The sequence below is a fragment of the Austrofundulus limnaeus genome, unplaced genomic scaffold (genome assembly GCF_001266775.1).
Source record: "Austrofundulus limnaeus strain Quisiro unplaced genomic scaffold, Austrofundulus_limnaeus-1.0 Scaffold1011, whole genome shotgun sequence".
NCBI classification, from domain to species: Eukaryota; Metazoa; Chordata; class Actinopteri; order Cyprinodontiformes; family Rivulidae; genus Austrofundulus; species Austrofundulus limnaeus.
The window spans coordinates 32060-44722 of NW_013953413.1; the positions used below are offsets into that span (position 1 = coordinate 32060).

General features: G+C 38.6%; 1 protein-coding gene across 6 annotated transcripts in view; it reads right to left on the bottom strand.

Annotated features, from left to right (window-relative positions):
• Positions 1–2544: 2544 nt before the first annotated feature.
• LOC106533737 (glutamate receptor ionotropic, NMDA 1) overlaps positions 2545–12663 on the bottom strand; it is a 46291-nt gene continuing 36172 nt past the window's right edge. For 2 of the 6 annotated variants that reach the window (XM_014030162.1, XM_014030164.1), the window contains 2 exons: positions 9072–9098; positions 2545–7168 (listed from right to left, as the gene is read on the bottom strand). In XM_014030162.1, the coding sequence (XP_013885616.1) occupies positions 7046–7168; positions 9072–9098 (150 nt within the window). In that variant the 3' untranslated portion in view covers positions 2545–7045. Of the gene's footprint in view, positions 7169–9071; positions 9099–11915; positions 11992–12663 lie in introns of those variants that run through there. The other 4 variants (XM_014030163.1, XM_014030166.1, XM_014030165.1 and 1 more) reach the window with 2 other exon arrangements.

Genomic DNA, 12663 nt, shown 5'->3' on the forward strand with positions numbered 1-12663 from the left:
AAGCAAGACGGCGCTCTGACCGATCTCAGGCAGTTAGCAGTGTGAATGCTGAGTCAGCAGTCGTGCCGTTTTTAGCTGTTCATCCATCACAGCGTTCAGCTCATTCAGGACATAAATGTCCTCGGATATACAACTAGAGTTGTTTCATTCTTTCAGAAACATTGTTCACTTTGGAATCTGTGTCAGCAAACTGCCTGTTTTTGTCTCTGTGCAACTTCCAGCTTATAGCGATTAACATGCTACCATTAGCTTTAAGCTAGCATTTTTCTAATTTAGCTATAGTGTCTGGTTTATTATCATTAGCTACTGTTTTAGTAATTTAGCATCAGTATAACAATTTTAGCAACAATTTTGCTAATGTTTACTGTATGTTTTGCTCATTTTTCCTAGTTTGGAAATGTTAGCTACTGATTTCCTAATTTAAGTTTACCATCAGTTTTGTTAACTTTAGCTTAAATATCTCTTTAGCTAACTTTAGTTACAATTTAAGCTTTACCATTAAAAAAATGTAACATTGTAGTAGTTCTGTTTCATTTTTAACTAATGTAGCATCAGTTTAGCAATGTTTAGCTATAGTTTAGCTAGTTTTCACAACTAAATGTTTTTTAGCTACTACAGTTTAGCCAATTTAAGCTTTGCCATTTTTTAAAAAGCTTTGTTACATTATAGTAGTTCTGTTTTATTGTTAACTAATGTTTTACAAACTTAGCATCAGTTTAGCAATGTTTAGYTATAGTTTTGCTAGTTGTTGCTCAACTAAATGTTTTATAAATTTTAGCTGGTTTTGAAATTTTTGCTACTGATTTGCTAATTTAGGTTTACCATGAGTTTTGCTAACTTTAGCTGTAGTATTTTTCTTGCCAATTTTAGCTACTTTTTTGTGAAATGCATGCTTAGCCACTGATTAGCAATTATTAGCTTAAAAACAGTTTTTCTCATTTTAGTCAATGTTTTCTAATTTTAGTTTTATTATTGTTTGCTTGTTTCAGCTTTAAGATCTGTTTATTAATTTTAGCTACAAATWTGCTAACTTTAGCTTAGATTTGGTTAGGTAATTTTAGCCACTATTTAGCTAATATTAGCTTTAAGAAAGGTTTGAGCTGTTTAGTTTTGCTCATTTTAGTTTTACTGTATATTTTGCTAATTTAAACTATAGTTTGTAAATTTTAGCTGCTGTTTTGCTGATCTTAGATTAGCTTCCTCTGATTATTTTAGCTTTAGCTATGTTTTATGTTCAACAGAATTTAGCATTGCTTTGATAAGTTTAGCCACTGTTCTAATAAGTTTGGTTTTAGTGTTTTGTTGATTTTAAATTTTAATGTTTTGCTACTTAGTTGATGTTCTGTTTCTTTTAGCTTTTAGCTACTGTTCTGCTGCGTTCCGCACATTGTTATGCTTGTTTTAACAACTCAGTTTTATTTAGCAAGTCGTTCATCACTCAGCATTCACACTACGTTGTCACAAAAAATAATAATTTTTTTCTATAAAGTGTGTTTTTTGTGAGCCTGAGACGGACGAGTCGGGAGCAGACTAGAGTCTAATCAACAGCGAGCTCCATTTTTCCTCCAAGAACACGGCTGGACAATCGTTTCCTCCCAGGGACCAAATGGATCATCGTTTATCTCTCAGTTTGCATTCATGCAAACAGGCAGCTTCTCTAAATTTAGCAGCTCAGGAGCAGATGAATAATTGACTGATTTCAAAGTGCTGTGGTGTCAGACTCTCATGTCCAGTCCCTTCTTAACCATGCTTCTATAAACGTGGATTAAATTACAGTTTGATACGACGCTGAGAGGGGAAACACGATCCCAATTTCATGCTTTTTGTTTYAATCTAAGGCCTATRACCATCTGCTTTTGAGTAAAGGGATAGTTCAGATCTTTTGTGGAGAGGTTATGTACAATTACTATCTTACCTGCTGTAGATAGCTCTTTAAGTGACCTCAGTTTGGAGAAACAATATTTCTGTCTGTGGTGACAAGCTAATGGCTAGTCTGAGCAGTGCTGACTGTACGAGGTTGGGTCCAGGAGGGCATCCCAAGCTGGACAAGATCCACCCAGGAAATTCTGGATCCACCCAGTGGCTGCAGAACGATGGGGCTCCTCAAGATCTCACCTCAGCTCATAAAATGAGTTATGGTGCGTTCACACCAAACGTGATTTCAGCGTCAGGAGCCTCAGGTTTACATACAAAGTCTATGGTGGACGTGCTTCAATCAGCGTCGGGAAGTGCTGCGGCGCCTCAAGCGCGATTAGAGCAGCGCGATTTGAACTATCTGAGCGTTCGACGCGCTGAGGCACAAATCGCTGAAGTTAGAAAATCTGAACTTTTGCAGCTCGATGCGCCGCGTCAACCAATCAGAGAGACTCCACTGTGTGACGTAGCGACATATTTCCCGACGGGACAGTTTACTGAATGATGTCCACTAACCTGAAACAGATGGAGAGGCCACTTCCTCGTCCGACATTAAACAGAGCCCGACAGAGGAGGGAGGGGCGGGGAGGCTGTTGCCGTGCAGCGCTTCAAGAGCTGACCTGCGTCTGACCTCAAAGTGCACAAACGACCAACTGAAAGCGTTGGCTGCGATTTTGAAGCTGAAATCGCGTTCGGTGTGAACRCMGCATAAATAATGGATTTCWATGCTGWTGATTTTTACCCTGAATGAACACTAGAGGGCAGTAGTTATTTTAAATTTAYGGGAGCATTACAAACAATTATGACAAGACAAACAATAAAATTTATAAGGATWTTCAGGTTTTGTCAGGAACAGCAARATCAAAAGATAAATAAAATAAAAACGAGCTGATCTCCTCCCCACAAGACCTTCTAGTTAAGCCTGCTCTTGAATCCAGACAGAACTAATCAGAGGTTGTTCCAAGAGCCATCTACAACAGGTAAGATGATTATTGTTCACCACAAAYCTAAACATTCCCTTTTTAATTAAACACATAATATAAAAAAAGCAGTCGATTAAACCTTTTAAATTTCATCAGCTACAGCAAACATTTTTCATATTTATACATTTTTTCGAGCACAATTAGAGGATTGAGGAAGGTAATGTTCGTTTACTGAATTACAAAATCCAAATAATAAAGCTGATTAAATAAAAAAAAAAGGGAAGCTGCGCCCATCTCGTGTGTCTTTATCTTACTCTTAATTGCTAATTTTAAGCCAAAACATTAAAGCRATTGATCTTATGATGCAACTAACATGCTAACAGACAGAGCAACATCCAGACTGATTTGTATTATTTTTTTGTTTTTAGTTGAAGTTGCAGGAATCAGAGTGGATGTCCCCCATCCCCTTGACCCACTAAGTTGCATCATCATCATCGTCGTAAAGCTTACGGCCCCTCGTTTGGTTCTTCTTGTGTCTTTTTCCTGTTAAGAGCGCACCCTACTGGGGGGTCAAGTGGACTAGTTTAAAAAAAAAAAGAAACACGACTGACATCACAAGCACAGGTACTGCTTATCAAGCTCTATCAGACAATCTACAGACTGTTTCTACGGTTGCTACAGCTACGACAGGTAAAGTAATCAGCATGCTTGCAGAGGAAGAGAGGAGCAGTGTGGCATGTGGGTGAGGGACACTGACACTCGAAGTCCATTGATATCCATTAATATAAAAGAATAACATTGATATAAAATTAAAATAATGGTCAAAGACTGAAGATGGTGGATCGTTTTACAGCATCTGTTTAAAACAATATTCAAAATGCTGCTTAGATTTCAACTTAAAGGGATAGTTTGGATAATTTAAAGTGATGTTWTGTGGAAAGGTTTTAAACGATCAATGTTTTATGCTTTATAAAAGCTCTTTGGCTAACATCAGTTTAATTTCTGATCGAATTCTTGAGCGAACAGCTGAACAGGGCCGAGAGCTAACTGGATTGTTTCTGTCGTAAAACAACTCCRGTCTTTAAAAAAGTGGCTCACGGTTCAATCTTCACATAGATGTTAGTTTTACAATAAACTATCAGAAACATTAAACATAAAACAATATTTCAGCTAGCTTCTGATGCTACAGCTTTTGTTAGTAAATAACTACGAAAGTGTACAGAAAWAAATCAAATCTTAAACATTTCTWTGCAAATATTTGCTAAACCTTTACACCACTAATAAGTTTACAATATATGTTTGTTTACAAATATCTTTATTTGCAAAGCAAATTAGCAACGGCTAAAGCTAGCAGTAGCATAGCGGTGTCTAGGGCACGTCCTGCACAAATGACCTTATATAAMAAAACAGAAAGAAGTGTAAAGTTTTCTTATTAGTTTACTCATAAACTGCTTTTTGAGATTTAGACCTGTTTTAAGATTATGGTATGTTTTGGTCTAATTTTTCACTCAGATTAGCCATTAGCTCGTCACTTGTCAATAAAACAATCTCTCTGGAGCAATGCTGCGGGAATATACTATTTATTTAAAAATAATGATTTGATACAGCACTAAAAGCGGTGGTACATTTTATAAATTAGTCTTCTAATGAACTGCTCTGGAAATTTTGACACTATATTTGTTTTAGGAGAACTAAATTCTCCTAATCTGCTCAGATTAGCCATTAGCWTCTCAGTAGCATTGCTGTATGATGTACTTCCTGCAGGAACATCATAATATTTAGGCTAAAATAACAATTTAAGACAACAGTAAGAGCAGTCAAAAGTTTTATAARTTATTATTCTCATGAAACACTTTWAAAAATGTTGAGATTAGACTTGTTTTTCATTCAGATTAACCATTAGCTTGTCCGTCGTCAGCAGAACAAACAAGCTTTCTAAAAAAAAGCATTGAAAGCAGTGTTAATTAAAAAAAATTGCATTCTCATGAACTGTTTTGAAAGCTGTAAAATTATCCAACAGTCCATTTTGGTTGTTTTGTCTGAGATTAGCTGKTAGCTTGTCAGTAGCATAATGCTGTTTGAAGCATTTCCCATAGGAATATCTTGATATTTATGCAAAAATAACTAATTAACACAACACTGATAGGAGTGTAAAGTTTTACAAATTAATTTTCTCATGAACTGCTTTGAAAATAATGAGATTGAAGTTGTTTTTAAGATGACAATGGTTCACTTTAGTCTTGTTTTTTGCTCAGATTAGCTATTAGCTTGTCTGTCATCAGTARAATAAGCTGTCTTTGGTGTTTCCTGTAGAAATATACTGTTTGTGAAAAATAACTATTTAAAAAAAAGCATTGAAAGCAGTGTTAAATGTTTTAAATTAGTATTCTCATCAACTGTTTTGAAAACTGTAAAATTATCCAGATTAGCAGCAGTCCATATTGATTGTTTTGTCTGAGATTAGCTGTTGGCTTGTCAGCAGCATAATGCTGTCTGGTGCATTTCYGGTAGGAATATCATGATATTAATGCTAAAATCATTTAATTCAACACTGATAAAGTTTTACAAATCAATTTTCTCATGAACTTCTTTGAAACCTTTCAGATTGGAGTGGTTTTAAGAAGACAGTGGTTCATTTAGGACTTGTTTTCGCTAATATTAACCAKTAGCACGTCAGTTTGGTCGGACTTAAACTATATTTTAAACAGAGGTCATTTAGAAAGATATTGATAATAAAGAAGATAACCCTTCCACAAAACCACACTTCAAAACACCCGAACTATTACTCTAAAGACAATTTTTCCCCAAATGAGGCTCCCAAACTAACATCTAAACCTTCACCAAAAATATTTACGACAGTCTTCAGCTCTTKATATAAAACTAACTAAAGAATCGTTTGATTCAATGCATACAGAGTCATAAAAAGGACAATATGTGACAAGAAGTAGACAGGAAATCAAATAAAAACCRAACTTTCTTTTTCTTAGTAGCATTTTAGCAAAACATAGTCGCCAAACGCTACATCCTCCATGGGAAACATCCAAAGCGCCAAGTTTTCTGAGCAATAACAACAAAAATTCAATCTGTTTTATTTGATCTGGTCTGGCTAATTTGTCGTGCTTTTTCAGAACCGTCTCACAACCTCTTACAGCAGATTTTTTCCCAACAAACTGTGAAGAAATTGCACAAAACCCGACACTTTCATGCTGCAACAAAAGTGTTAAAATCATTCAAAACTGTTGTTTTTTTCCTGCTTGCCTTGTCACAGTGAAAGTCTAAAGGCTTCAGAGTTTCTTATAAATAAAATAAATTRTTCAAACATCGTCTTCACCTGAAAATATACCCTGAAAAAGGCATGCACATTTCAGACCACAAGGACGCTGGAAATTAAACAAGAAATTATGACAAAGAAAATCATGACGAAGCAAAAAAATAAAATAAAAAAGTAAACTTATTAATTGAAATCCATGAGTGGAATCCTGAAATAGACATGTTGGTAAGTCAGACAACACGCTGGGTTTTTTCTTCTTAGGAGGACTTGACCGTCACGACTGCCTTGAAAAATGGATTTGGGAACAAAAAAGATAGAGAACACCGTTGCATGCTCAMAGCAAAAATAACAACAACAACGAACTAAAGAAGTGCAGGACTGGTGCAAAAAAAACGATGGGATCAAGCAGTCAAAACAACAGGACATGATCAAAAATACACGSTCACGCACGGCATACACCACAACACCACCACCGCCAAAAAAATCAACAAAAGCACGACTACCAGGATTTACATCCAAACCAGAGGCAGGAAGGAAGAGCAGCCCAAGACAAAACATCACTGGCAGAGTGCTTGCTTTTGTCACCCCCAACCTCTTCCAATCCCCTCCTCAAAAAAAAAAAAAAAGTACCAATCCCGGACGTTTCCCCAAAATTCAGGACTCAGCATCTGAACTAGGCTGGCCTGACTGGTCCTGGATCTGGTCTTGTAGGAGCTAATTGAGCTATAAACCCTACATGGTGATGGCTGATCGATGGTGAAGGGACAGACACTTGGTCACGCCAGAGCTGCGTGGAAATGGGTGATCTGGACATGGGACTCTTTCGTGGTCAGATATGGGGATGTATGCAGAGAGGACAGAAAAAGGAGACAATTAGAGACAGAGGAAGAGGAGGAGGAGAGAAAAGACGAAGAGGGCAAGGGAAGTTGTTGCTTCTTCATCTCCTTACCGTGTCTTTGGAGGACCTACGTCTCTTGATGCTGGAGGCCAGGGTGGTACTGATGGACCTAAAAGAGGCTTTCTTTTTGGGGTCGGGCTCTGCTCTACCACTTTTCCTATCCTAAAATGAATATATGTAGAAACATTATTTGTGCTCTATGGCCAGGGCGATGACTTGCAGTCTCACCCGGTTTCTCTACCCACCACCAAAACCACCAGCACCCATCCCCCTCCCGCCCCCAATAATATTACCTTGTTCTTTTTTTTTTGTCTAAATGTTTGGAGGAAGGTTCTTAAAAAACACTACAGCATTTGAAAAAAGCAAAAAAGAGTGAGACAGAAAGGGATAAAGCTTGTTAGATGTAAGTGTGGAAGTAGTCTGTTCGGTCTGATATGAGGGTGTTGGTCTAGTTTGTCACACTCTGACGGCACAAGATGGCACGGTTGTCCTCTAGAAATGTGCTGACACATTCACTCTGCCCCTAGAAATGCACGGGAATGAGTGATGACTACTAAACATGTGATCCCTGGATCATTTTAATCACCTGAAGGCATTTCTGTTGCTTGAGTGGACACATTTAAAAATAAATACCTCTTAAAGTCACAGTGCAGATTTTTTTAAATGGTGTTCTGAGGAAAGGTTTTGAATTATTAATATCTTGCCTGTGGCAGATAGCTCTTTGAATGACCTCCWTTGGATTGACGAGCTGCCAGCTAGTTAGCATGTACAAAGTGGGTCACTATCMTCTTAAAACATCTTTAATAATGGGGACGTCCCTATGTTCACCCGGTATCTATGTTCTCTGAATCCCTATGTACCATCAAGACACACCAACCAACCCCAATGTTTCTTGGTACCTATGTTTCCCCAATCACCATCTTTTCCTTAGTACACTTATCCAAATTTTCCCCAGATTGCTATGAACCCCCAGGTACACTAAACCCAATGTTTCCTGGTACGTATGTTCTCTGTAGGACACCCATTCCATGTTCTCTAGATCCTTACGAYCCCCCAGTACACCTATCTCTATGTTCCTCAGATCCCTATGTACCCCCAAAACACAGACCCCAATGTTTCCTGGTACTTAAATTCCTCCGATCCTTATGTTCTCTGTAGTACACCCATCCCAATGTTTCCTAAATCCCTATAATCCCCGGTACCTAAGTTCCCCGGATCCTTAAGTTACCCCCACCCACTCCCTTTGCACATCATTGTGTTTCTCGCTACCTATGTTCTCTGAATCCCTATKTACCACCATGGCACACCGACCCCAATGTTTCTTGGTACCCGTTTCCCAGATTCCTATATTTTCCCTAGTACACACATCCATATGTTCCCCAGATCCCTATGTACCCCCCCGGTACACCAACCCCAATGTTTCCTGRTACTTATGTTCCCCCCAATCATTATGTTTTCCATAGGACACCCATCCTTATGTTCCCTAGATCTCTATGTTTCTCCTCTCCTTCACCCATCTCTATGTTCCCTATAGGTACATAAGTTTCTTAGATCAGTTAATCCCACCCCACTTCCTTCACCCATCCATATGTTCCCCAGATCCCTATGTACCCCCTGTTACCCCCTATGTTCTTGACATCCCTACGTATTTCGAAAGGCCATTTTCAATAATCTCGGCCTGGTAATCTGATAACTTGGTCATGCACATTATTGTAAGAAGGATTGTGTCATTTGTGTACCAAAGTTTATTTCTCCAAAYTGAGGTCATTCAAAAAGCTACAGTACCTACAACAAGTAAGACACTAACCGTTTACAACCTTTCCATAGAACCACTTTTCTAAAGRTCTTTGGTCTTCTCTACTCTACGCTGGATTCAGACAGCTTGTGAACATGTCTGTCAAAACAGAAGTGGAAACATTTAAATAATAGTTTGTCTTTCCAGATTGGTGCCCCACCCCCCTCCTCACACCATCAGAGTGCCCCACAGCTACCCTCACAAAAACTAACTGCATGATCTGTGTGTGAGAGAAAACAAAAATAACAACTCATATTAAGGTATCCTTACATCCTGAGTCTCTAGAGAGGAAGAGGGCTGCATAGAGGGGGGAGAAAAGAAAAATGAAATAAATTTTCATCCACCTGATCATTACTTTAAAGACGATCCTTAAGCAAATAAAGGGCAGATATTTATATATAAMTATATAGAATAAAAACTTAGCAAAGCAAACATCCACATCCAAAGCCAGGCAAGGTATAAAAAAATCGAGAAGCTACAGTGTTKGATGCCACTGAGTTGCATATCAAAAGAGGGGAAACAAGAGCGACAAAAGTCAGTAACTGAAGCCCATTTAAAGTCATTATACCGTGAATAAGCGGTATAATGGAAATTCACCCCACACACAAGGGAATGTGATGGAGTATGGTGGACGATTAAAGGAACTGAGATGGAATGGGTGCCCTCGCTTTGATTTAAGTGCAAAAAAAAGGTGGTTTGCTACTTCCTCTACGATGGATGTTGATAAAAGATGTGGTGCAGAGCAGCGTCGAGGGAGACCCTTGAGACGGGCAGGGCAGTGTGGTGTGAATTTCATCATGCCAAAACTTTTTAATGAATGGAGAGGGGAGGTGTAAAAAAACAAATAAATAAAAAGAAGGARAAAGGAGAAAAGAATAATAATTAAACATAAAACAAACAGCATGACAAATTAATCCTGGCCAGCACTGGCCCCGCAGTACATCCTCTTTCATCAGGTCACATGACTTGGCTCTTTCAGGGCACATTTGTACCCCCATCACCCCCCAACCCCCCTTCTCTCTCAACCCCCTGATGGCACCTCAGGTAAGCAGGTACAGGTGAGTGATCGGTGCCTGTCATTTACTAGATTTATGGTCCTGTTGGAAAATGACATCTCATGTTAGTAATGGGTTTCAATGCAACGTTTTTTTGTATTAATGGACAAAAACAACAACAAATAAACGAAATCAATGCCGGAGCGAGGTCGGCTCCCTTTCGTGTGACCTTTTTCTGGCTTCCCCGGCGTTTGTTTGAGGCCGCTCTGAGCCCTGATGAGGTGCTGCGTGCGCTCAGTCCCGGCCATGCTGGGGCATGCTGAACCATCGGGTGAAGCGAAACGATGGGACTACTCGCACACAACGCGCAGTCACCGCCCACCTCTGCGTCACTCCCATCGTTAAAGGCTCTGTTGTCGTTTCAAAGTAACACAGTTTTTGAGTTTCGTTCAGAGAGCGCACCCCTGACTAACATCTGACTGAAAAAAAGATGGAAAATGAACGAGTCTAAGCTGCAGAAAGTGACGTAAATCTTTATAACGACTAAGAAACCTTGACAAACTTGGCGTTGTCAGAACATTTTTGTGAATTTAGGGAACAAATCTATTTTTGTGTTTCTTTTAATCATTCTCTCTTTATTAAACTTCTTCAGTACGTTTTTTTTTGGCATGTAACTCCTTCCACAATTTTTGTGCTATTTCAACAATTCCTATATCAAAACATTCAACTCCTTTGGGACATTCTGGCTATCACTTTTGGTATTTCAGCAATTTATACTTTTTCAGTTATTTCACTTTTTCTGCCATTTTCTTCTCATTGTAAATTAACAGAACTGCCTTTAACATCCTTAAAACTAGGGGTGTAAGAAAATAGCGATACACTGAAATATCGCGATATTTCANCGTCTATACGGAACCAGGATTTATTTTACGTTTCATTCAGTTTAAGTGCTTCACACAGCCGTACAAACTAAAGCACTGGTTTCAACACGTACAGTAAGCATGCATGGGTATGAGCGAGGCTATGTGGGGGTGGGGGAGATTGCCTTTTTCTTTTAACAAAAAACAGATTTGTGGGATAATCGGCAAGTCTAAGTGACGTCGTTGGGGTGGCTCATTGGTAAATTGGCCAACATTTTTTTAGAGTTTCGTTTTGGGAGACTGTTCGGCGTAAAGTGCAGTGATGCAACCCCTTCCAAGGCTGGAAATGAGAAAGACTGCTGCTGCAGGAAAGAGGATCAGACGAGTCCCCCCAAAAAAAGGCCTTATTTTATTACCAAACTAATGCAACACAATGCTAATTATCATTATTTATTTTTATAAATAGTAGTCCAAGCTACTGATTACYCTTAAAATAACCGCCTTTGGCAAGCTAGTGCAAAATGAAAGGGATGGATATAGAATTTCAACATTTACAGAATKTCCTATAAAGCCTAAAAAGTGACATTATCATTCAAATACATAAAGCTGTTCTTCATATACAAGCACACACATGCTTTTCTTCAGGTATACAAGGCAAACTATCGTTTTAGTGCTATCGTAGTGCTTCCCAATAAAGATTTTTTTGCCTAAAATGTTTAAAGTGTCGATAAAAACACATAGTTCCTATTAAAAATAATTCCTCTCAGTTGAAGCTTACAGTACTTCTCMTATTGCACTAATACTAGCAGTATTTAGGCCCTAATTAAAAGTGATATGTCAGGTATAATATTTGCACCGAAGGGATTAATCCTCTAAAATTAGGCAAACTTAATGTAGCTCTCTAATCTGCGAAGCGAGTCGTAAAAACATCGAAGGTTTATGTGAGTAAAATGACAAAACAAGTAAGCTAATAATATATAGAAAGAAAAGATTGTATATGTGAAGCGGACATGTTTTTTTTAATGTTCCTGTGCATGCTTAGCAACCCTACAAACATCTACGATCAGGTAATCTTTTAAAAAAGGTGCTAAGTTCAGAGTTCACATGTTTAGGAAATGGATTTCCTTCCGACCTCCGCGGCTTCAGCTTTGCCGACGAAGGAGCCGCAGAGTCTTCGTCCCTTGCTTCCTTTCCTACGTCATCTTGTTCCCTCTCTCTCTCCTCGAAGAGCGTCGTCCTCTTTCTCATTGATTTTTTTTTTTGCTTTCACAACACGGTGCTGACGGACGGATCGGACAGGTTGAGTTGGCCTGTGGCGTCAGTGGGTGGGTACTGCTGCAGAGGTGAAGAAACATGGAGGCGGAAAGGATGACGGGGAGACACACAAAATGCCGTCAGGTCTTCGCCACAGACGCATCACACTGCAGTTTCACCYGAACAATCGATCGTTATTTTCTGCAGAAGCAAGACGGCGCTCTGACCGATCTCAGGCAGTTAGCAGTGTGAATGCTGAGTCAGCATTCGTGCCGTTTTAGCTGTTCATCCATCACAGCGTTCAGCTCATTCAGGACATAAATGTCATTGGATATACAACTAGAGTTGTTTCATTCTTTCAGAAACATTGTTCACTTTGGAATCTGCGTCAGCAAACTGCCTGTTTTTGTCTCTGTGTGACTTCCAGCTTACAGCAATTAACATGCTACCATTAGCTTTAAGCTAGCATTTTTCTAATTTAGCTGTAGTGTCTGCTTTACTATCATTATCTACTGTTTTAGTAATTTAGCATCAGTATAACAAATTTAGCAACAATTTTGCTAATCTTTACTTTACTGTATGTTTTGCTCATTTTTGCTAGTTTGGAAATGTTAGCTACTGATTTTCTAATTTAAGTTTACCATCAGTTTTGCTAACTTTAGCTTAAATATCTGTTTAGCTAACTTTAGTTACAATTTAGCCAATTTAAGCTTTACCATTTAAAAAATTGTTACATTATAGTAGTTCTGTTTT